The sequence below is a fragment of the Leptidea sinapis genome, chromosome 39 (assembly GCF_905404315.1).
Source record: "Leptidea sinapis chromosome 39, ilLepSina1.1, whole genome shotgun sequence".
NCBI classification, from domain to species: domain Eukaryota; kingdom Metazoa; phylum Arthropoda; class Insecta; order Lepidoptera; family Pieridae; genus Leptidea; species Leptidea sinapis.
The window spans coordinates 1,316,877-1,342,814 of NC_066303.1; the positions used below are offsets into that span (position 1 = coordinate 1,316,877).

Consider the following 25,938-nt stretch of genomic DNA (forward strand, 5'->3'; position numbering starts at 1 on the left):
AGCGGGTATCTACTATATTTTATATCTTGTTTCGTTGTTGAAATGAATGTTAGTAAGAACATTAAGTTCACACGTAACTCACAAAACTTTCCTAGACATTAGAAAACTTCTCATAATTTTTATCACAACTGCATTCATTAAGAACGCACTAAGAGAGTTCGACGACCGAACGCATATCGCACCCTAGTGATGCGCTATGTATACTCGAATATCGATTGTTTAAAATGTAAAAATATTTTTTTAATGCAATGAAGAAGCAAAAGAACGAAACCGTGAATGGACACTGTGGATTGAACCTCCTTGCGCGATTTTTCAAGTTAATTCGACACTACTCCCACCTGAAAGATCGAAAACTTCTCTTCTGATTCCTCTGGTGTTGCCCACGTCTTAGCAACAAGTGGGACGAAACAAAAAGTGTACGGGTCATCTGATGTTATTTAAAATTAAAATTCTTTTACCAACGAGAGTAACGCGAAAGTTTATATTCATACGTTACTCGTGCCCCGAGAAATTCAGTAAAATTGCACTCCTACGAATTTCAATATGATCTTTCCTTACCTCAGTCACGTCTTTACTATATTTCATTAAAATTGAATGCTTAATTTGAAGATAGAGGATGCTCAGTTTATGAAATCTTTTTTGTTTTTTTATTTGTTTCAGCGCTAACACATCAAATAATTTTTATTATTATTTTTAATGCAATATACTTTAGTTGAAAAAAACATTAGAGCGGAGATACAGAATTTCTAGTGCGAGTACTAATACAGCATTTTTATTTTAAATAATGAACAGTTTAAAATATAATATATTCTTAATTTAATATGCCATCATATAGCATTACCGGATTTTGCTTGTTTAAAACGAAACTGAAAAAATCCACATCATCGACTACCGATCAAAGACCTTCCCATCCCTACAAGCAAAGAGTACATAAAATAAAAGCGCAGTCATAATATCCTGTTAGCCAACACACGTGTTGCGATAAGCCCGACTGTATTTAGCATCTCGAGTGGCCTCCATTCAGATCGATGGCGACTCCTCGAATATGTAGGTAACACTCGGAGGGATAAGAAACGTCTTATGATACAACACATACGTACATACATACATATATATGATATGATACATTATATAAAAAGAAAATTACCTCGTTGATTACCGGAAAGATATATAAATAAATTAATCCTCCCACAATCAAAATTAGTACTACATACGTCGAGTCCTTACGTAATGTCTATAAAAATATATATTAATCTGAAAGACAAAATTCGAAGCATAGAAAACGAAAATGAATTTAGAAAAAACTAAAAAACTTTTTATTAGAACAGTGCTAATATGCCATTAATGATTTTCTAAACGACTCAAACTAAAATAAATAAAAATATGGGTCTCTCTACTACGGTCTGCTGTTCAGACCAAATTGCGACACCCAAACTGGGTATCCATAATACTAATCCTTGTACAATTATAGCATTTACTCCAAATGTTATATTAAAGGAATGTATTTATGGAATTGCAATAAATTGAGATTGAAATACATACCATTAAGACTTTTTTTATATGAAAATAAGGGACGAGACGAGCAGGACGCACAGCTGATGGTAATGGATACGCCCTGCCCATTATAATGCTGTGCCGCAGGAGGGAGAGGAGTGGCAATACAACTACGCTCGTCACCTTGAGACATAAGATGTTAGGTCTCATACGCCCAGTAATTTCACTAGCTACGGTGCCCTTCAGACCGAAACACAGTGATGCTAACACATTACTGCTTCACGGCAGAAATAGGCGCCGTTGTGGTTCCCATAATCTAGCTGGCATCCTGTGCAAAGGAGCCTCCCACTGGTAAACCCTCACCACTTTCATTGAGGGGTGTAAATATCACCTCTATTTGATACACAAACCTGACTTCTACTCGCAAAAAACCATTGTTAACACGATTTTATTAGCTTCATACGTATGTTGCATGCATGTAACGAAAACTATGACCATGATTTTCACCCACTTTAAAATCTTGGTTTGAATTGAAACTTTGCATACCGGTGACAATACAATAATTTAAAAAATCTGTTATACATTTACTTGATTGGTATGTATGTCTGTTTGTATGTAAGGGGAAATGAAAAGAGCATATAATAATTAGAAATGAAAACTAAAAAACACGCTTTCAAAGAAAACCAAAAAGTAGAAAAAAATAATTAATAAGCATAAACTACGAATAGTGTGATTAAATTGTTTTTTATCGTAAAAAAGCGTGGTTTGTTTTATAAGATAGATAGATATCTTCAAAATAAATTCATTTGGAAAAATAATGGCTTCGCATTGTGCTCGTATAGGTCTGGCCCATACAGCCTGTACCTAGCAATATACCATTATGAATGTACTAGGTGCTGCCCGCGACGTCGTCCGCGTACATAACAAATACTATCCCTGCATCTAGTGTGATAAATAGTAACCTATAGTATGTTGTCCCGTCTACTTATTTACGCAAAATAAGAAAACGTTAAAAAGTTTTTCGTTTTGCTCGGACATACAGACAGAAATTCTATAAAATAATTTTTTGGCGTCCGTACTGTTTTGTGGAAGCGAGTCTTCTTTAATAAAATATTCAATGTACGGTTATTTTTTTTTATTATATGTATAGATTATTGAATAGTCGTTCAAGATAATGTGGATAGTTGACCATAAATATATTCAAAAAAATATTTCTCGAAGGTCTTTATTTGTTTAACTTAACTTAACTTCCAAAATTATACATAAAATTATATGATTCAAACACGTTTACGTCAAAAGTTTATATTTGCAACTATTGATTAAAGAATGTCTGACCTTTGTGTCTATTAAAAAAGATGCATTTTGTAAAAGTTCCAACGAATCATGTCTCGTTGGTTACGTTTTCTAATTGATAAAAGCTGTAATTGATGTTTAAGGTAGGTATCGCTCATCCCTTATCAAGTTATTCAAGTTCATCTTTTATAATAATTTTATTTATTCTTTAGTAATAATAATATATCTATTCTCGTATTTTCGTTGATTAACGGTAGTGTTACACATTTAAATAAAACACTTTTAAAGGATTAAAACGCGTGTAATTGTAACTGTTTTACATTAGATGTTTGCGTAAAAGTTACATTTTTTTTAGTCAACCCGACGTTTCAAGAAGTTTCCAGATCTCGTTTTCAGGGGGCTGCAGATGAAATGAGTCAAAGATAGTATTTGTCATAGTTGTCATTATGAAGTTTAGCGCCATTTATTTTCGGAGGTGGTATTTGCGGTAAAACCGGTACAGTTTATTCCTTTATAAGTGTTTTATTTAAATATCTATTCTCTTCACAAAAGATCTTACACTAATACAGTACATACACGAGTGTTACAGTTTGAACAGCTGGTATTTGTGAGGAGCTGGTGTCTTAAGTAGGTCTACATATGTTTACTTGTAATGGTTAAAACTTAACAATTTAATATAACATTAAGGTGACCCTACTAGTCCTTTGTTGGGCGACGTATATGCTTTTACAAGATCCCAGATAATGTACAAAACAATTGTGTTACGAAGTTGAAAATAATAGCTAAAAAACTTTTATGTGGTAAAGGTTACTATAACATATATAATTTTCTTCTGATACCACAGATTGATTTGAATGCGCGTGAAATTTGAAGCGCCCGCCCTCAGGCTATTTAAATAATATTTTATTTTAACGAAATTTTATTGAAAAAGAAAAAAAGAAGCCCTCTGAGTTTCTCGTGCATTCTTCTCTGATCAGATCTGAGGCATAAATTTTCGAATAGGTCGTAGTTTTTGAGGTTCATAAATAATCTAAAATCCTACTTTAATAATAATATTTAAAATTGAAAACTATGCCAAAAAGTTAAATTTATATATGTATACTTTGGAAAGCCAGAAGGTAGGCATCTGTAATAAGGTTACTGTTTCTGACCCTTCAGGTACGGAACGTAAAGACAACTGAACCTCCTTGAGAATAACCTTTTTATCGATTGTTTCGATTGTGAGTCGATTTTTTTTTGTCTGACATTTCATTCCGAATACGATCAGGGTGGTCTGACGTCGGATCTATAGATAAGAATGAAGGATCTAAAACAGTTTAAGTTATTAAAATTATTTTGTTATGATACCGTGCCTCGGAAATAAATACCTACATGATTCATATACAGCTTGGTATTTTGAGAAGGGCGGTGATGGCCAAGTGGGAAACAACGAGACTTAGAGGAAAATCGTGAAAGGAGTCATGCACTCGATTTATAAGTCAAATCAAATCAAAATCACTTTATTCATGTAGGTCACGGTAATGACACTTATGAATGTCAAAAAAATATTTTTCTTATTGAATCTACCGCTACTTCGTAAAGGGTTGAGCTAATGAGAAGAAGTAGCAAGAAACTCATTGCCACTCTTTTATATCAATATTTACATTTCCATCGATTTACAAAGGGACGAGACGAGCAGGACTTTCAGATGATGGTGATTGATACACCCCGCCCATAACAATGCAGTGCCGCTGAGGATTCCATAGAAATCCAAAAATTCTGAGCGGCACTACAATTGTGCTCGTCACCTTGAGACATAAGATGTTACGTCTTATTAGCCCAGTACTTTCACAAGCTACATCGCCCTTCAGAATTTCTGGCAGAAACAAGCGCCGTTACATTCTTTTCAGATCTGAGGCATACATTTTCGAATAGGTGGTAATTTTTGACGTTCATAAATAATCTAAAATCCTACCTTGAAATCGTACAAAATAATATTTGGATTTGAAAACTATAATGTGTTAACTACGGTGAAAATCTGTCATTTATTACGATAAAATCGATTGAATTATGCGATGTTTTTTGAAAATCAATAAATGTGAAATATTATGAGATTCTGCCGCCGAATTCTCAAACGAGAAACTTTTTTTATTTCAAAATTCGATACCAAACGAAAATAAAAATAAAAACAGAGCTCAAATAAATAATTCAATAACCGTTAATATGTTATGTTTGACCGTATTCGTTTCTATAAGCGTAAAAAATTATTGTTATCAGCAACGAGAGTTATGAACAAGTCTAATAATAAGTTGTTTAACTAGATCTGGGTCATCAAGATAACGACAGTTCTAAGCCTCTGACGATATTGTGTACATTTAGCTTGTTACATCGAATGTTCGCGAGTATTCGGTACGTACTAATGGGAATAAAGCAACCTTGACCTTCGTGTTATTTACAAAAACATGTTTTTCTTGTTACTACACACTGACATCATTCTAGAATAATCCTTATAGGTATATAAGGGACGTGCATTATTTTTTATATAACATTATTTATTATTATTTTTTATAAGGGGGGCAAGAGGCTCTCGTGATGGATGAGGCGACTGCCCATTGAAAACCGCAACACCAAGGGTCAAGAGATACGTGACCGGCCTTTATGTTGGGATAGTATGCTCTATTCTTGAAGGTCCCTAAGTTGTATCAGTTCATGATAACTGCAGCCGGTTATTGATTCCCCAAAGTGGGTGTGAGAGGCAAGAAGTTCCTCGCAAAATGACAGACGTCAACGTAATGCGAGCGGAATTTCGCATTTTGACGTAATATCCGGTGGTGGTATTCGGCTGCTTGTATGAACCCGAAGAGCTCCTCTAGAGCACTCAGTTGAAGATATAGAGAGACCCACAACTCTACGCGATGCCAAAGAATCGAGCTAATCAGAGATAACTTGACCGTTGATGATTCGCGCCGCTCTTTGTCCCACTATTGCGGTTTTTGAGACACAGGCCTCTGGCAGAAGGACGGACCGTTACCGTTGGTGATGATTCATATAGGGACTCCTAAAATACTCACACATATTTCCTATTTGAATCGTGCGTTAGCTGACAAGCCATTTTTTGCTAATCCATCATGTAGATCAATAAAAAACAACATTAGTCCTGTTTGGTTTGATCTAGAAACTTCATCATTGAACTAGATCCATCATTCTGGTTCTTTGTAGAACAGTGGGTCGACTTGCAATCCACTTCTACTACTAACAAACGATTTGAATATCACTGTACCTTGGAGTATGTAACTGACTGATGACGGCATTCATAGTATAAAAAAGATCTATAAAAATTGTAGTTCATCCAAGTTATTTGTTAAAAGTATGTACGAAATCCGTTTTCAGGAGCTCTTATATTTTCACTAGTCAGTCCGTCAATTTATGCACTTTTTGGAGCTTATTAACACTAGGAGATATTAGAATAAATAAAATAGGTATCGAGGATAATATTTATCCTTATTTTATCTCTTCACTAGTAAATAGTGCGGGTGTGTTAATTTATATGCTTAATATTTAGCTATAAAATACCTACTAATTTTGATTTGGGACATGTGGCAAACTTCACGGCAGTAGATTAATGTTCAAATAAAATACTTTTTATAAGCATTAAACTGGAGCACAATAGCAGAGTATTCGTACTCAAACGAGGGATTCGAGAACCATGGCGTAGAGTGGCCGTGACGTCATGCTATTTGTCAGGACGACAAAATGGTCGTTTTTACTGCCAAAGTGCACCCATTGATGTTTCTCATTAACATTCCCGAAATTTTATTCGGTTTAATACTCTAAGCTGCAACGTTCTTTTAGTAATTTTGCTAGTGCGACCTTAATCACTGATGATTTGACTAAACTCACTGCTCAGTATTATTTTTTGTTTCTACACTTAGAGGCTAATAAAGCTTCAGGCTCCGTGTTAGGAATGGGTGTCCCGCAGGGTTCAATTCTCGGACCATTTCTGTTTTTAGTTTACATCAATGACCTACCCTATCTTATAAAGAACACACATGATATAGTATTGTTTGCGGATGATACATCACTATTATTTAAAGTTCATCGACACGCAACTACTATTGAAGATGTAAATAATGCTATTTCTAAGGTAGAACAATGGTTCAAAGTAACGAAATCTTCTTTTAAACGAAATGCTTAAAACTCATATAATAAAATGTAAAAAAGATTAACACACATATTAAATTAAATTAAATTAATGGAGGTCTGACTCACACACTAGGTATGTGCATACAACGTGCAAGATATAAATAATATACTTACATTCTATTAAATTATTTTTGTAAAAGAAACTATTTCTTGCTTTGCATAGATATTATACCAACTTAGTATCTTAGCTTTGAGTCTATATTTAATATTTATATATAAGTTTGCACACAAAGATTTTCGTATTACGTTAAAAGAAAAAAAAAACTATTGAGCATAAGAGATATTATAAAATTCAGCATTGTTTTTATTAATTATTCGTAGTCACAGCGGTAATAATAGTTACAATTTCAGCTAACCATTGTGGTTTATAAAATGCAACGTAACGAAAGGAAGGTGTTAGGAAACCTTGGATAAAAGAGTTTTAAAAACGAAGAAGCACGTTTTGCTAGTGTCGTCACTCATAATAACAATTTCAGCTAAAAGGAGAAACACAGATTCACAGTAAGGATAAATACAGGCACATATGGAGGGCGATTCCAAACAAATCTCACGCGTTGGTCGTAACTATTTCTGTTACTTCCATGGAACTCGAGCGAGACACGAACAACTTATAAATAACTACAAAAATAGTAACTCAAATTGATTCATGATGGTATTCACATTATACGTCTAGATAGACAATGACAGCTGTAAAAGCGTCATATAATTGAGTTTAGAGTTAACCTATAGTTTGAGAAATGCACGCACACTAACACAAAGTGTCATACAAATCGCGAGTGTAAGACTTAACTTGTCTCGCACACTAATGTAATAAACCTGGCCTGTTTTTATCGGTTGTATAAAAGCAAGAGACTATCTAGATTTATAAACTATCTAAGATTGTATGATACAAAAGTTTAAGTCAAGGTTTGGAACTGGTAAACCGGATTTTTAAAATATGACGGTTATCAGCGATTAAAATCAATATTTCTCTGTTATTTTATTGGGAGTGAAAACGAGAAAGGCAGCTATTTTATACCGCCTGTTTACTCGTTAATCCCGCAAGAAGCGAAACAACCAAATCTTGGTATTAGCGCGCGTACTTTAAAAAAAAACACACAAATGTCAGTCAGACACACCCACCGAGAGTTTCGCACAATTTTCGAAGTAAAAACTTCTTTAATCGCGTTGGGCACTTTTTAATAATCTTATGGGTTCGCGTCACCGACATCGTCATGACTGGTACGCGCGAATTTATTTAATTAATAAAATATACTATAATAATATTAAATATTTTATTTAAAAATAGATATAAATATATACAAAAACACTATTTCAACTATGTATACCTATGTAAATAATATAGAGTTGATATACTCGTATTATTCAAAGTAAGTTTTAAAAATAAACTGAAATTAATAATTACATTGCATTGTTTAAAATATTTTAATATTAAAAGTTCTAAGTCTTCACTTCTATCGACAGTCTCTACAACTGCCATTTTTTATGATTTAATTGGAAATGTTACAGTTTTCAGATTTTCCCCCATACGTACTTGTAGTATTTATTACAAGTATGTAGTAGTACAAGACGGTACCTATTATTTGCCAAACATAGTTCTAGGTAAACAGAAAAAACCCTATAAATTTTGCCTTCCTTGAGAGTGTCGAACTACTTATATGTTGTTTGCGATAGAAACTGCCGTTATATACTTAATTATATTTTTACGATAAATTAGTTAACCGGTATTCAACAAATTCCAAAGCCTCAGGAACGCACCTGTTACTCCTCTGGAATTGCAAGAGCATATGAGCGGCGACGATCATTTTTTATGAAGGTTCCAATGTCGTATCGTCCTTGAAACACCGCACAAAGAAGCTCATTCCACAGCTTGGTTATAAGTGGAAGAAAATTCCTTGAAAACCGCACTGTGGAGGAACGTTACATATAATAAACTAATTTTATCGTCGTTCTTTTTTTTTCGTCCATAGGTCGGGAAGTCGGGAAGCACTGAGAACAATACAAGCTGAGCGTACCTGAAACAGAAAAAAGGACTACTTAAAATTCGTTGTGTTATATTATCTTCATAATCCAGAAATATTTATTTACAGTACATGTGTAAGGATTGATGCAGGGGCGTGCATTGATTTTCTAGCAAATTAGGAACTGTAGATCTAACTAGATGTATTTGCGCTTTAGTCTGGCAGCGCTAGGTTTTGATGTCCAAATATTGAAGTATTTGGGTTTGAATTCCAGACCATATGATCAACCTAATATACAACCTATGTATAGATAGATAAAACCTATGGTTCATTATAGGTACTTAGTAGGTACCTAATAATATAATAGTTAGTTTAGGTATTGCACACAGATAACTTGTTATGACTACTACTTGATTAAGTCGAGTTAGTAAGTCTTTTATTGGGCAATGTAAATGCTTCTACGTGATCCCAAAAAATGTTCAAAACAAAATGTATTACGATATTCAAAAGAATTGTTAACAACGTTTGTGTGGTAAAGGTTACTATACATTAATGACTTTCTTAATGATACCACAGACTGGGAATGGAGCGACCGCCGTCAGGCTATATAAAATGTATTGTAATACCCGCTGAGTTTCTTGCGCCGTGTGGTAGTTTTTAACTTTCATGATATCCTATCTATATATATATATATAAATGAATTGCTGTTCGTTAGTCTCGCTAAAACTCGAGAACGGCTGGACCGATTTGGCCAATTTAGGTCTTGAATTATATGTGGAAGTCCAGGGAAGGTTTAAAAGGTGAAAAAATAGGAAAATGCTGCTAAATTAAATAAAAACAACAAATTTGTTTTTCCTTTGATGTGTCCATACATAATTTCTACGAGAGAATTTATTGACGCACGGTTTGACAGTTCTGCTGTGAAACAATTTCATTACGACAGCAGGGTGCATATTTTATGAAGTAATTTTTGATGTTATGATATATTTTTTTTTTATGGAATAGGAGGATAAACGAGCGTACGGGTCACCTGGTGTTAAGTGATCACCGCTGCCCACATTCTCTTGCAACACCAGAGGAATCACAAGAGCGTTGCCGGCCTTTAAGGAAGGTGTACGCGCTTTTTTTGAAGGTACCCATGTCGTATTGTCCCGGAAACACCGCACAAGGAAGCTCATTCCATAGCTTTGTAGTACGAGGGAGAAAGCTCCTTGAAAACCGCACTGTAGAGGACCGCCACACATCCAGATGGTGGGGATGAAATCCTAACTTGTGGCGTGTCGTGCGAAGGTGGAATTCGGCGGCAGGAATCAGGTTAAACAGCTCTTCGGAACACTCCCCGTGATAAATGCGGTAGAAGACACACAATGAAGCGACAACAGATTCATATAAAAACATTATTATATTTATTATATCGGGTCAGCTAGTTTAGAATAAATATATTTGAATTTGATAATTAAGAGCCAGTTATAATTCCTTGTTAATTATAACAATACTATAGCATACGACTAATGAATGCAAAAATATAAAATATGTTTGGAGTTCAAAACGACACGAACAAAACACAAAATATGGCTAACAGTGCATTGTTTATGATCACAGATGACTTACTGTGACTGGTCATGCGATGTTTACTTATTACTTGTGGTAGTAATGAGTCACAATATTTAACAACGAACCATACTTTACTAAGAGAAATACATTACAATGAAGCTTACAAATGTAAAGGATTAAAACACTAGGATGAAGTATAAACGCACGATACGGCACAAATTAGGATATCATCCCCATCACATTTGGATGTACGGCGATCTTCCACAGTGCAGTTTTCAAGAAACTTTCTTTCACGTACAAGAGAGCTGTGGAATGAGCTTCCGTGTGCGGTGTTTCCGGGACGATACCTTCAAAAATAGCGCGAACATTTTTCAAAGAGGCGGGCAACGCTCCTGTGCTTCCTCTGGTGTGGCAAAAGAATTAATGGCGGCGGTAACCACTTAACATCAGGTGACCCGTACGCTCGTTTGTCCTCCTATTCCATAAAAAAACAACAATTTTAAAATACATATTCCATTTGATTTAAGGCTGAGATCTTTAGAGCGTACTTAGACTTTGCTCAGACTTTACTGAGTGTGATAAAACGCGAACTTGACTTTTGCATCGGGCTGCCTTAGTTTAAGCACAGTAGACATATGTACTGTCTACTGTGGTTTAAGCTCACTATAATCTCAGCTGTCAAACAAGTAGTAGGGATTCGCCGGTTCTGGCTCACAGTAGTAGGGATTCGCCGGTTCTGGCTCCTCGATTCTGGCTCACTTGCTCGTGATGCCTACTAAAAAAAAAAAAAAAGAAGTTTGGTGTCAAACTGGGGGTTTTGATGTATTTCCGAGCGATTGCGCTGATCCGTTTTTCGATATCTCTTATAGTTTCAAAGTTAGCTTTTTAAATTAAACAGATCCATAATCATTAATAATCACTGGTCATTTAGCTAATGATTGGTGAGCGACTCAATGTCTAAATTTCCATGAACGTGATACAGGTAATTTACTAATTACCTCTATCACATTCGTTACTACGATTAAAAAGACAGTTTCTGTATTTATTATTTATTTTTAAAACATGATTTAAATAAAGTATATAATAAAACATCATTGCAGATTGTATCATTTTCAAAATATTTGATGAAATCATTCAAACTCTTCTTATTAAACTTAAAGTATAGATACATTATGCAGTACTCGCCACACACTGCGGTATATTCATTCTGTACTCTTGCAGTATTGTAGTTATACATTCTGCAATTCCTTTGTAAAAACATCAGCTGGAATCCCTGAGGTGGACGACCATATGAATCGAAGTATTGTCCAATACCCTGCTCATCAATGTGTATTGCAACCCAGTGAGTGCCTGGCTTATTATCACTATCTAAATTGCTGACAATATAACAGGGCGTTACAACATATATCGGCAATCGGTTTGCCGCGTAAACATTATTTTTAATACTGGGATCGATTTTGTTCAAATAATTCTGTATCTCGATTGTATTCATATTAGTTGAGAACAGGGTCTTGTCAGTTGCGATGATTGAATAGTTATGTGGATCATAATAACATAAGCACTCAATAAATAAGGCTTTAATGTATCTTATTCATGTATTTAAAACTTATATGGTTACAATAAAACAAAATATCATTACAAGCGATTCAAATATAAATCTATGAACATTTGATGAAATTATATTTTCATCAATTTTATTATAATATAAAAGCTGATTGAAAACGAACTTTGTACCTACATACTTACGTAGTCATTAGTACAATCTGGAAATGTTGACTCCATTAAACTATCAATAATTGAACTTATCATTTAAGTGCCATTATGTTTCATCACAATATTTAAAAACCAGTACTAATCATAAACAAATTTACTTTTACGATATTTTAGTATAAAATGCTAGAACTGTTCAGAAAAATAATCATTGAAGTGGCGTATTCAGTCAAATTATTATATATTTTGTGTCTTGTGTAATTGTTGAGTGATTTGCTGCAATGGAGGTAAGTTTTATCTATTATTCACTTTGAAATTAAAAAGTTATATCATTTGTTATATTAAGATATGTATGTATAATACTATTCTAAAGCAGTCTTATTGTTGTTGTAGAATGCATTCAACCCAACAGTGGAAGAAAATACATATAAAACATTTTACTATCCCTTGTCTGAAGATAGTCAGGATTCATTAAAAGTTCCTCAACTTAAATCCTTGAAGAGGGCCAGCTCAAATGAAAATATAGATGCATTATTCGAAGTGAAAAAAACAAAACAAAAGAAAATATCATCATCAATATCCAGAGCACAGGAGAATGGAAGTATTTACATTACAACTAATGCAGATGACGGAAGAAATGCATCACATTTGGTTAAAATAGAAATCTATGATCTCAATAAAATAAAAAACACGCCTGCACAAGAACAATGGAAATACGCTGATTATAGATTAAAATATTATACAATCGACAATAATGAAAGTTATAAGGACATTAAAAAGATTTTATACAATGTTACGAAGAAAATTTTAGAAACAGAAAATTATAAGAAATATAATTTTAACAATAAGTAGGTAGCTATGAAGAAATACATAAATATTAGTTCAGTTTAGTTATTAGTTTATTTATTCTCTTATACAAATAATATTATTATATTCTCATCATTTGGAAAATTAAACATAACGATATGGAACTCTGCTTTGTATGTAATGAGGTTGAAAAAATGATCAAGTGAGTTATTTTCTTTGTAAATTATTTAGTATTATATTATTGATGAAATGTGGCTAATATCATTCACTTATGTTGTAGTCAACCTGTTCTACAAAGTGGAGGAGGTTTTAAGAGAAGAAGTGCAGTATTACAAGACAGTGAAGACAATGATACAAGTACAAAGAGAGGAAGACAAGGGGAACCATCCACATCATCGGGGCTCACCAGTGTGAACGATGAAATGGTGAACTGTTCTTTATGTCAAATCTTAATACGGAAAAGATATTATGCAAATCATCTTAGAAGTAACCTCCATAAGAATAACGTAATGCAATTACATAGTACTTTAAAAAATGTCACAGTACACGAATCGGCTTTTGGTAATAGAATAATCTCATATAAAATAAAGAGTAAATCCAACCAATTACAAACATTCGAAACACCAGAAATGTTTTTGAATTCTATTAAAAATGAAATTATTTCACTATTTGAGGAATCTGTTCGATTGCTTACAATTTTTAAAGTTAATTTTATTCTGCACGCTAATTTTGTTCAAGAAACAAAAAATATTTCTAATGAATTTGAATTTCAAACATGTAGTTATACTATAATGCAGGGTGAGGATTTAAATTTTTTCTTTTCGTCCTTATGTGATATGTTGATGACTAAAATTAGCACATTTGAGAAAAAAGATAGTGGTTGGAGTCTTAAGAAAATAAATGCATTAGACATGAATATAAACAAATTCAATCCATTACGTGGAAAATCATACATTGAATTACCTAAAGAAATCAAATTAAAAAAAAGTGTTATAAATGTACAAAACTCGGATGATTTATGCTTTAAATGGGCTTTGCTTTCTGCATTATATCCAGTTACTAAGAACTCTCAGAGAGTTTCATCTTACAGTAAATATTCAAATAAATTAAATTTTGACGGAGTTACGTTTCCTGTTAAAATGACAGATATACAAAAAGTAGAAAGGTTAAATAATTTAAGTGTAAATGTTTTTGGTCTTGAATACAATTGTAAAAAGAAAGTACATGAATTAGTTGGTCCATTGTATTTAACAAAATCACGGAAAATTGTTCATATCAATTTATTATTTATTTCGCACGGAACAATTAATCATTTTTGTTACATTAAAAACCTATCGCGTTTAGTAAGTGGTCAAATTTCAAACCATGAACATGCAATCTACATCTGTGATGGTTGTCTTTTACACTTCTCAACAAATGATAAGTTATCAGCCCATCAATTGAATGATTGTTGTCATATTAAAGTGGAATTGCCTAGTACAGAAAAAACTTTAAAAGATTGGTTTGGACAACCAATTTCAAACAATGTCTTAAAATTTGATAAATTTAATAAGATGTTACAAATACCATTTGTTATATACGCGGATTTTGAAGCTTTCCTTAATCCAATTCAGACATGCTTTAACGATCCATCAAAACCTTATACAACTAATGTTCACAAACACGAAGTTTATAGTTTTGGGTACTATATCAAATGTTCATATGATGATAGTTTATCAAAATATGAAACATATAGTGGTCCTCATTGTACTCATGTCTTTATGAATCAGTTGTATAAAGATTTAGAAGTGATTTGCACAAAGAATTCTTTTATCATAAGTCCAAAGCCTTTGACTTCCAATGATAATGAAATTATTTCGCAATGTAAAGACTGCTTTATATGTCAATTTAATTTAAATGGTGAATGTGCATTATACTTTGACTCGCATACAGGACATTTTAGAGGAGTTGCACACGAAGTATGTAAGACAAAGTTTAGAATCCCCTATCACATCCCAGTTTTTTTACACAATCTTAGTCAATATGACTCTCATTTTATTGTTCATGCATTAAATTCTATTGAAGGGGAAATTGATATTATTCCACAAACGAAAGAAAAGTACATTTCTTTCACAAAAACGATAAAATTTAATAATCATAAAATTCAATTGAGATTCGTTGATTCGTTTAAATTTTTGCCTTGTAGTTTAGACAAACTTGTTCAAAATTTGATGGAGGAACAATTTCAAACATTAAAATATAATTTTCCAAATAATAATGATTTTTTACGTCTTAGAAAAAAAGGAATTTATCCATATGAATTTATGTCATCACATGATTCCTTAAAACTTTCAGCACTCCCTAGTCGCGATAAATTTTACAATACATTAACCGACACACATATTTCCGATGAAGATTATGAACATGCCAAGGATGTTTGGCAACACTTTCATTGTCAAAATATGTCAGATTATTCTGATTTATATCTTAAAACCGATGTTTTACTTTTAACAGATGTGTTTGAAAATTTCCGAGCCTTATGTTTGCAAACATATGGTCTAGATCCAGCTCATTATTATACAGCACCTGGGTTAAGTTGGGATGCTATGTTAAAATGCACAAAAATTAAATTAGAATTACTTCAAGACTTTGAACAAATAGCTTTTATTAGATCGGGCATTCGAGGAGGTGTATCTCAATGTAGCAATCGTTATGCCAAAGCAAATAACAAATATATGCGAGAATATGATAAAGACACACCAAACTCATTTTTAACTTATCTTGATGCTAATAACCTTTACGGATGGGCCATGTCTCAATTCCTTCCTACAGGAGGTTTTGAGTGGGTAGATGTCACAACTAATTTTGATGTCCCTGATGATTATGAATATGGTTTTATTTTGGAAGTAGATCTAGAATATCCTATTGAACTGCATGATTTACATTCTGACCTACCCTTATGTCCCGAGAATATATGTATTGGTAATACAAAAGACATAAAATTAGTTCCAAACCTTCGTAATAAAATTAAATATGTGATTCACTACAGAAATTTAAAGCAATGTCTGACAATGGGTTTAAAATTACAAAAAATTCATAGAATTTTAAAATTCAAACAATGCGCATGGTTACAATATTATATAGATTTAAATACAAACATGCGTAAACTAGCCACATCTGATTTCGAAAAAGATTTTTATAAATTAATGAATAACTCAGTGTTTGGAAAAACAATGGAAAATATCGAAAAAAGAGTAAATGTAAAATTATTGAGTCATTGGGAAAATCAGGGTAAAATTCTAGGCGCACAAGATTTAATTGCTAAGCCAGAATTCCATAGTTTATCTATTTTTAATGAAAATTTGGTTGCAGTTCAATTACGAAAGACGAAATTGTTCCATAATAAACCTATTTATTTGGGATTTTGTATATTGGATATTTCTAAAACTCTAATGTACGACTTTCACTATAACTATATGTTTAAAAAGTTTCAAAACAAATTAAAATTATTGTACACAGATACTGATAGTTTAATATATCAAATTTTTACAGATGATTTTTACAGAGATATAAAACCTGATTTACATTTGCGTTTCGATACCTCTGACTATACAGAAAAAAATATATTTGGCTATCCAAAACTCAATAAAAAGAAGTTAGGCTACTTTAAAGATGAAAACAATGGTAATATATTTAATGAATTTGTAGGACTTAGATCTAAAATGTATGCATTAGATGTTGAGGGAAAATTCACAGCTAAAGCTAAGGGGGTTAATAAAAGTGTTACTAAGAATATGAAAATGGAAAATTATAAGACTTGCTTATTTGAAAATAAGAACGAATATTGTTCAATGCTTAGATTTAAGTCAATAAAGCATAATATTTTTACTCAAAGAATAAATAAATCTAGTCTGTCATTTAATGATACCAAACGGTACATTTTACCGAATAATATTGATACATTAGCTTGGGGTCATCATAAAATAGAATAAATATTATATTAAATTTTAAGAATAAATTATTATAGTTTTAAAAAACCAAATGAGAGATTATTGTATTTAGATGTATAAGTTGCGGAGTAAAACATGATGTACTGTATATTGTTTCAATTATCGATTTTTCTGTTTAAATAAATGGTGGTTTAATAACAGATTGTTTCATTACTATACTAAACCTTAACACACATAGACGTAGTAGATAATGCATCATTTCAATCATCCATTCACTGCAATAGTTGCTGGTCCAAGTGGATGTGGAAAATCAGTTTTCGTAAATAATTTTATAAAATTTTTGAATGATATCTGTGATACAAATTTTACCCAAATCACCTGGTGCTTTGATGAAATGCAGCCTTTATATAATCTCAACCACATTAATTATCTTCAAGGTTTACCTGATTTATCTATGTTTGACGGAAAAAATCCTCAACTTGTAATAATTGATGACCTGATGAGGGAATCAGATGGTCGTATTGTTGATATATTCACGAAAGGAAGTCATCATAGAAACTTAAGTGTGTTTTATTTATCTCAAAATTTGTTTCATCAAGGTAAAGGACAAAGAGATATATCACTCAACTCAAGTTATATAATATATTTCAAAAATCCTCGAGATAAAACCCAAATTCGATACTTATCTCGTCAAGTATTCCCTGAAAATCCGAAATATTTGGAAGATTCTTACAGAGATGCTACCAATGAAGCTCATGGTTATTTAATGATTGATTTGAAACAAGAAACAAATGAATTGTGTCGCGTTAAGACAAAGATATTTCCATCCGATGGATATTGCACTGTTTATGTACCCACAAAAGGGTTTAAATATGGTAAGAATCAAGAAATTTCGATCATTTATAAATGATGCATAGACGTTTAAAGACGCATAAAGATTTGTTAATTGCTCTACATAAACTGAAGCCAAAATATCAAAAAGCTTTATTAAAATCATGTAACAAAACAGAAATAAATTACATTTGTGAATGTATTCATAACGTACTGCGGGGTAACGTTGAATTGGCCGAGAAAGAAAAATCTAAATTAAAGAAATATAAAAATATTCTTCGAAAATTGGTAAGAAAAGGTACGAATAAAATTAGAAAAAATATAATTGTACAAAAAGGAGGTTCATTTCTACCGATAATATTGGGTTCTATTCTAAGTGGGTTGATTAATTCATTTATTTAAGAAAATGGATAATGCTAAAAAAATGTTACTTATTGAACCATCATTATTGGAGAAGTTAAAACAACCCAAAGAAAATGATACGCCAAGATCTCGATTAGATACTGATATGCAAAATATCTTAAGCAGTGACATAGAAGATCGAAAGAAATGTATTTTATATTTGCAAACCCTTCAAAGATATCTAAACTTCGTCAAAGAGGATCGACAACCATACCACATACCACTTATAAATGATAATGATTCATATATTGGTTTTAATCAAAGTCATAATGAAATCGATACTGATTATATAAATCATGATGTGAATAAAATAAATGTAGTTCCTTCTCAAACATCATTGGAGGTTAACAAAAATATTGGAGAAATATACACGAGCTCTGAAATACTGAAACTAATACCGAAAACATATGCTAAAAAAGGTGAACTTTTACTAAATTTGATTTCCTTGAATAAAAATAAAATAAGCTGGGATGAATCTGGTACCGTGATTATAGATAATGAAAAAATACCTGGGAGTAATATTGTGGACTTGGTGAGTGATTCCTTGAGAGCTCTTCAGAAAAGTGAACCTATAGGTTGGGAAAAATTCGCAACAACTTTAAAGGAAATAAAAGTACCACTCACTTATATCGGGAACCCAAAGCGATTGGATTTTATAAACCATTTGCAATTAAAAGAGGTTGAAGCTAAATCAGTACCTGACGAAGAATTTTCTACACCAACAAGTAATAAGTACACAGGGAAACTAAAAAAAAGATCGGACTGGGAAAAATGGACCCCATATTAGAAATAAATAAAATTTATTATGATGCATCACATCCTGCTGGCTACAGCACTATTGATAAATTGTCAAAAGCAATGAAGGGTAAAATGGACAGAAATAGTGTCTTAAAGTGGTTACAATCACAAGAAACATATACATTACATAAACCTGTTCAAAGAAAATTTCCTCGTAACAGATATATTTTGTCTAATATTAATGAGTTATGGCAGGCCGATTTAAGTGATATGAGATCTTATTCTGAATATAATGATGGTTTCAAATACATACTTTGTGTTATTGATGTCTTTAGTAAATATGCGTATGTTCGAGCAATGAAAAAGAAAAACTCTGAAACAGTTAAGGAATGCTTTGAAAGTATTTTTGCTGAAGCTAATACTACACCTACACATATACAGTCTGACAAAGGAACTGAATTTGTTTCCAAATATGTACAAAAATATTTTAAATTAAAAAACATAAATTATTATACAACCAATAATCCAGATATTAAAGCAAGTATTGTCGAAAGATTTCAGAGAACTCTTAAAATGAAAATGTGGCGCTATTTTACACACAAAAATACTCATAAATACATTGATGTTTTACAAGATCTAGTGCATTCATATAATCATAGTTTTCATTCTAGTATAAAAATGTGTCCATGTGATGTTAATAATACAAATATAATGAGTGTATGGCGAAATTTATATGATAGAGAAAGTAAGATAAAAACATCAATTAGTATGGTGAATCCAAGAATTCACGTTGGAGATTATGTTAGAATAACAAAACATAAACATATTTTCCAAAAAGGATATGAATCAAATTGGAGTGACGAAATATTCATCGTATCTACTATAATACACCGATCTCCGTTTGTAGTATTTACTTTAAAGGATTTAGAAGGTGAAGAGATAGTTGGTACTTTTTATGAAAAAGAGTTACAAAAAATCATATTCGACCCCACTACTAAATACAAAATAGATAAAATAATACGCTCTCGATATACCGGTAACAGAAAAGAATTGTTGGTGAAGTGGAGAGGTTATCCAAATAAATTTAATAGCTGGATATTAGCTTCTACTTTGAAAAAAATATGAATAAAGATAGTTTTTATTTAACTTTACTAAGCAATAGTTCTATGGATTATTTTCCTGATAATACAACAACATTATTTTCTACGAAACTGCCAAAACCAACAATACTAGAAGGTGAATGGAGGGTTGGAGTAGTAGAATTTCAGTACCCATGCACTATGTTCACCGTTCAAGAACATGAAAACATTATTTATATAACAAAGTTGATGCAAGTACCCAATGAAAGTAAACCGTCATATGTTTATTACAAGACACATATTCCAGCCACAAATTACGATAACATAAATCATATTTTGATGGCACTGAATAACACTCGAGAAAAAATTAAATTTAAGTGCGATGAGGTTTCAAGGATTGTAGTTGCTACAATAACGGATGAATCCATAAAATCTGTAACTCTATCACCTAAATTATGTCTTCAACTAGGGTTCGAACCAAACAGGAACCTCGTTGAAAAAAATTTTGGAAAGTGTCCAGCTAATTTGCATTTGGGTTTACCGTCTCAATTATTTGTTTATTGTGACATAGTGGAGCCTCAAATCGTTGGAGATGTTATGACACCCCTTTTACGAATAATACCATTGGATCCCTCAAAATACATATATGGAGCGTACAAAATGCACGTTTTCTCTCCTCCCCATTACCTACCTGTGATGCGTAGAGAATTTGATACAATCGAAATAGATATAAGAACAAGCACCGGTCAAAAGATACCATTCCAATTTGGAACAGTGTGCATTAAACTCCACTTTCAAAAATTATAATGTACGGCAAACGTGATAATATTTCATGTCCATATGAACACTATTATACTCACCAGGCCGGATCGGGTATCGGAGTTATTTATAAAGGAGCACCGTATCAAAGAGGTCATGGAATCGGAAGTTTTCTTGGGGGGCTGTTTAGATCTATTTTACCACTACTGTCTAGTGGTGTTCGAACTATTGGTAAAGAAGCATTAAGTACCGGTGTAGGTATATTATCAGATATGGTTAATGCACGCCCCATGGAAGATTCAATAAAAACTCGTCTAAAAGAAGTCAGCTCAAATTTGAAACGAAAAGCCGATGCTAAAATAGATAATATCAACATGTTTGGATCTGGGTATATAACAAAACGAAAACGTCGTTCTGCGATCATTCCATCATTGACTGCGAAAGCGAAAGCTATTAAGAAATTAAAATTGAATCAAAAACAAATCAAAGATATATTTACTGATTAAATATGTCATTTTTACATAGTCAGTCTTGTGAATGCATTAAGTCCGAATTGGATTTATTTGCATTACCATCAACTCAAACTAGCATTGAAAGTGGACTATGGATTCATTATAAGCCCATTTCATCACTTGCTGATGATGGACCAATAGAATTTCAAGTACCTGGGGCAGGTGATGACTATGTGGATTTATCCCATACTTTACTCCATATAAAAGCTAAAGTTTTGAATCAAGATTATACAAAACTGACAGTACCGACAGTTGTGGCCCCAGTTAATAATTGGTTACATACACTTTTCAGTCAACTTGATGTATATTTAAATCAAAAACTTGTATCGCCACCGAATAATACATATGCATATCGAGCTTATATTGAAACTCTATTGAATTATGCACCTGCTGCAAAAGAATCTCATCTCACTTGTGGTCTATGGTATGAAGATTCAGCTGGAAAAATGGATGCAACTGATGAACAAAATAAAGGATTTATTAAAAGACAAGAATTGGCTAGTGAAAGCAAAGAAATAGAAATGATAGGACATTTACATGGAGATTTATTCAATCAAGAAAAATTTTTGATTAATGGCGTTGACATGTGCGTAAAGTTAGTTCGTTCTAGAGAAAATTTCAATCTCATGGCTTCATCAACTGACCATAAATTTAAAGTGTCTATTACAGATGCAACTCTTATTATTCGAAGAGCACGAATCAACCCAACTGTGCTACTTGCACATCAAAAAGTTTTATCATCTACTACAGCAAAATATCCAATCACGCGAGCAGAAGTCAAAGTTTTAACTATACCATCAGGCATTCAGGGGAAAACCCTTGATAACATATTCCTTGGTCAAATACCCAAAAGGTGTATAGTCGGTTTTGTGAATAATGCATCCTTTAATGGTAGTCTCACAAAAAACCCATTCAATTTCGAAAATTATGATATTAATACATTTTGTTTATACATAGATGGACAACAGATACCTTCAAAAGCCTTACAGCCATCGTTTGACAATAATATTTTTACTACGGTCTATCATACGTTATTCTCAGGAACAGGTATACATTTCCTAAATGAAGGCAATGGAGTATCAAGAGAGCAATATGCCAAAGGGTTTTGCTTGCTAGCCTTCGACTTAACACCCGATTTATCAGCAAATTCTTCAAGTCATTGGAATCTTATAAAACATGGTAGTGTAAGATTAGAAGTTCGTTTTGAATCAGCTCTTACACAAACAATTAACTGTATTGTTTATGCGGAATTCGATAATGTTATTGAAATTGATAAAAATCGTAATATTTCTGTAGATTACAGCAGTTAGAATATAATAATTAATGTTTGAATCGTTTGTATCCTTGTGTATTTTTTATGTTGATTAAATACTAGATTACCTTATAAATTTATATAATAAAAATATGTATATAAAATGATATTTTGTTTTATTATGGTGAAACATAATGGCACTTAAATGATAAGTTCAATTATTGATAGTTTAATGGAGTCAACATTTCCAGATTGTACTAATGACTACGTAAGTATGTAGGTACAAAGTTCGTTTTCAATCAGCTTTTATATTATAATAAAATTGATGAAAATATAATTTCATCAAATGTTCATAGATTTATATTTGAATCGCTTGTAATGATATTTTGTTTTATTGTAACCATATAAGTTTTAAATACATGAATAAGATACATTAAAGCCTTATTTATTGAGTGCTTATGTTATTATGATCCACATAACTATTCAATCATCGCAACTGACAAGACCCTGTTCTCAACTAATATGAATACAATCGAGATACAGAATTATTTGAACAAAATCGATCCCAGTATTAAAAATAATGTTTACGCGGCAAACCGATTGCCGATATATGTTGTAACGCCCTGTTATATTGTCAGCAATTTAGATAGTGATAATAAGCCAGGCACTCACTGGGTTGCAATACACATTGATGAGCAGGGTATTGGACAATACTTCGATTCATATGGTCGTCCACCTCAGGGATTCCAGCTGATGTTTTTACAAAGGAATTGCAGAATGTATAACTACAATACTGCAAGAGTACAGAATGAATATACCGCAGTGTGTGGCGAGTACTGCATAATGTATCTATACTTTAAGTTTAATAAGAAGAGTTTGAATGATTTCATCAAATATTTTGAAAATGATACAATCTGCAATGATGTTTTATTATATACTTTATTTAAATCATGTTTTAAAAATAAATAATAAATACAGAAACTGTCTTTTTAATCGTAGTAACGAATGTGATAGAGGTAATTAGTAAATTACCTGTATCACGTTCATGGAAATTTAGACATTGAGTCGCTCACCAATCATTAGCTAAATGACCAGTGATTATTAATGATTATGGATCTGTTTAATTTAAAAAGCTAACTTTGAAACTATAAGAGATATCGAAAAACGGATCAGCGCAATCGCTCGGAAATACATCAAAACCCCCAGTTTGACACCAAACTTCTTTTTTTTTTTTTTTAGTAGGCATCACGAGCAAGTGAGCCAGAATCGAGGAGCCAGAACCGGCGAATCCCTACTACTGTGAGCCAGAACCGGCGAATCCCTACTACTCAAACAACTATAAAAACGAAATCAAAGATTATGCACAGCTTCCACTCAGCTAAGCTTTACGTAAGTAAGGTCTGAGCAGAGTCTAAGTACGCTCTATAGATCTCAGCCTTTGAGTTTCTTCTACGTTCTTCTCACGAGCTCTACTTTTCCGAAGATGTAGTAGATTCAGTAATTTTGAAGAAATACTTATAACATATATTTAAAAGCGCCTTGTAAACCTATTAAAATAAAGTTTTTTGACTATTTATTCAGATATCGATATTGTCACTCCCTTTTTGAATTCCCTACTACTATTGACACATAATTAACAACAATATTCACGTCAAAATGTTAATAAAAGTTATTAAATTAGGTAATAAAATCCCGAATGTCTCAATAATTTGATACAACAGCCAGACGCACACGAAGTCACGAACGATCATTTCATAACATAACCTTTACAAGCATTCGACACAATGAAACAACAAAACTTAAAACAATCATCTGTCGTCCTACTTCCACGTAGGGTTGCCAACCCTTCTATAAATATAGTAACCTACTATTTAATTTTAAAATATAGTAATATAGTAGGCGAAACTACTGTATTTTATCAGCATACAGAGCGCATATTTTCTGTGATGAACAAAGTATACAGTCTGATAAAAGCAGAGTTAAATGTGTTCTGTAACTTAAAATAAGATAGTACCTAATGATAGTAAGAAAGGGTTCCATGAAAATAAAAATCTATCAAAAAAGTGTTTGTATACTTATGTATATACCGCAAGAAGTTATAATTCTTTGGCCTAACGAAGCAAAAATGATTAAAATGATTTATTCCTCGTAGCACGTTCTACGTTTTTAGAAAGAACAATTTTGTAAAAATCTTGGAAATATGGCTTTGACAATTAATTATTAAATATTGAATGCGGCTGTATGGGCTTGAACCCTTTGCCTGTCCTAATAATGGACGAAGAAACCAAAAAAAAAAGAAACGAATGACGCAAGCGTCAGAAAATTTTAGGAACCAACTTCAACATGTAACTTTTGTGTTACAGTAAAATTTAAAATTTCACTATCATCATTTTTTCATAACGCACCTAAAGTATAACTTCAATAAAATATATTATATAAATATTCATAGAAAGGATTTTACAATATTTTTATAATTAATTAAGTTATTTTTTTTTTTGACTAACAGATATATTAGATCGTTAGTGATCTTCTCTCCATCCAGCCTAGTGAGCAGGCGGTCCGAGGTTCGAGTCTCCTTCCGAGACGCCCCGCGCCTGTTAACTACATTTTCGGCCTCCAAGGCCCCCGCCCGGCTTCGCTGTAAAAGCCTTCAGGGCTATCAGCACAGAGGAGGTTTTTAGTCGGTAGGGGGTGTTTACACCCGAGCCCGACATATGGGCCCCGTTTCGGGGTCTTCAATACGTAAATGTATTTTACTCCTCTCGAAAAAAAAATAAAAAAATAAAGTATTATAGTATATATATATATATATAGTAAAGTAAGTATAAAAATAAAAGTAATTTTTTTGAGTATTGAATACAAAAATACTATATTTGGTCTAAAAAAAACGTTGACAGCCCTACTTGGACGTGTTGCCAACGGCGAGTTTAATTCTTCGGTAAATCGTTACACAATTATGAATTATTGAGAATAGGGATTTTATAGTGAAAACTTGAAATAGCTGGTAACTGGATAAACTTCAAAATGTGGACAATATTAATTCACATTTCCTTTTTAAAAAAAAAGGAAATGTGAATTTGAACAGGTATTATGAAGTCGTGAATATTATGTGATACCTTAGGGCACAATCCATTATGGACCGATTTACATAAAAAATAACCATGGCGAAATAATTGCTCATGAAATCACAAGTAAGGAAACCTGCCATTTTCAAACACATAAAAATCTACTTCAGTACTTATACATTATAGGGCTTTTTACACGCTTTTTAGTAGCTTTACCTGTATGTATATTTGTTTGTAACCGACTCATTTAGGCGCGATTTTGACCCACTTTAAACGGCTAGATTTCGTTTAAACTTTGTAGAACTATCGAGGACAATACATTAATTTGATAAAATTATTCAATTTTTCCAAGATTTTTGTTAATTTACTT

At 32.4% G+C, this 25,938-nt stretch overlaps 2 protein-coding genes across 2 annotated transcripts in view; one reads left to right on the top strand and one right to left on the bottom strand.

Moving 5' to 3' along the window:
* LOC126976108 (uncharacterized) overlaps positions 1-25,938 on the bottom strand; it is a 130,644-nt gene that overhangs the window by 63,218 nt on the left and 41,488 nt on the right. The window lies entirely within an intron of this gene.
* On the top strand, positions 13,062-17,389 carry LOC126976110 (uncharacterized). Its single transcript, XM_050824301.1, has 2 exons — positions 13,062-13,203; positions 13,282-17,389. Exons 1-2 carry the CDS (start codon positions 13,160-13,162, stop codon positions 16,970-16,972), a joined length of 3,735 nt encoding a protein of 1,244 aa, XP_050680258.1. The 5' UTR covers positions 13,062-13,159; the 3' UTR covers positions 16,973-17,389.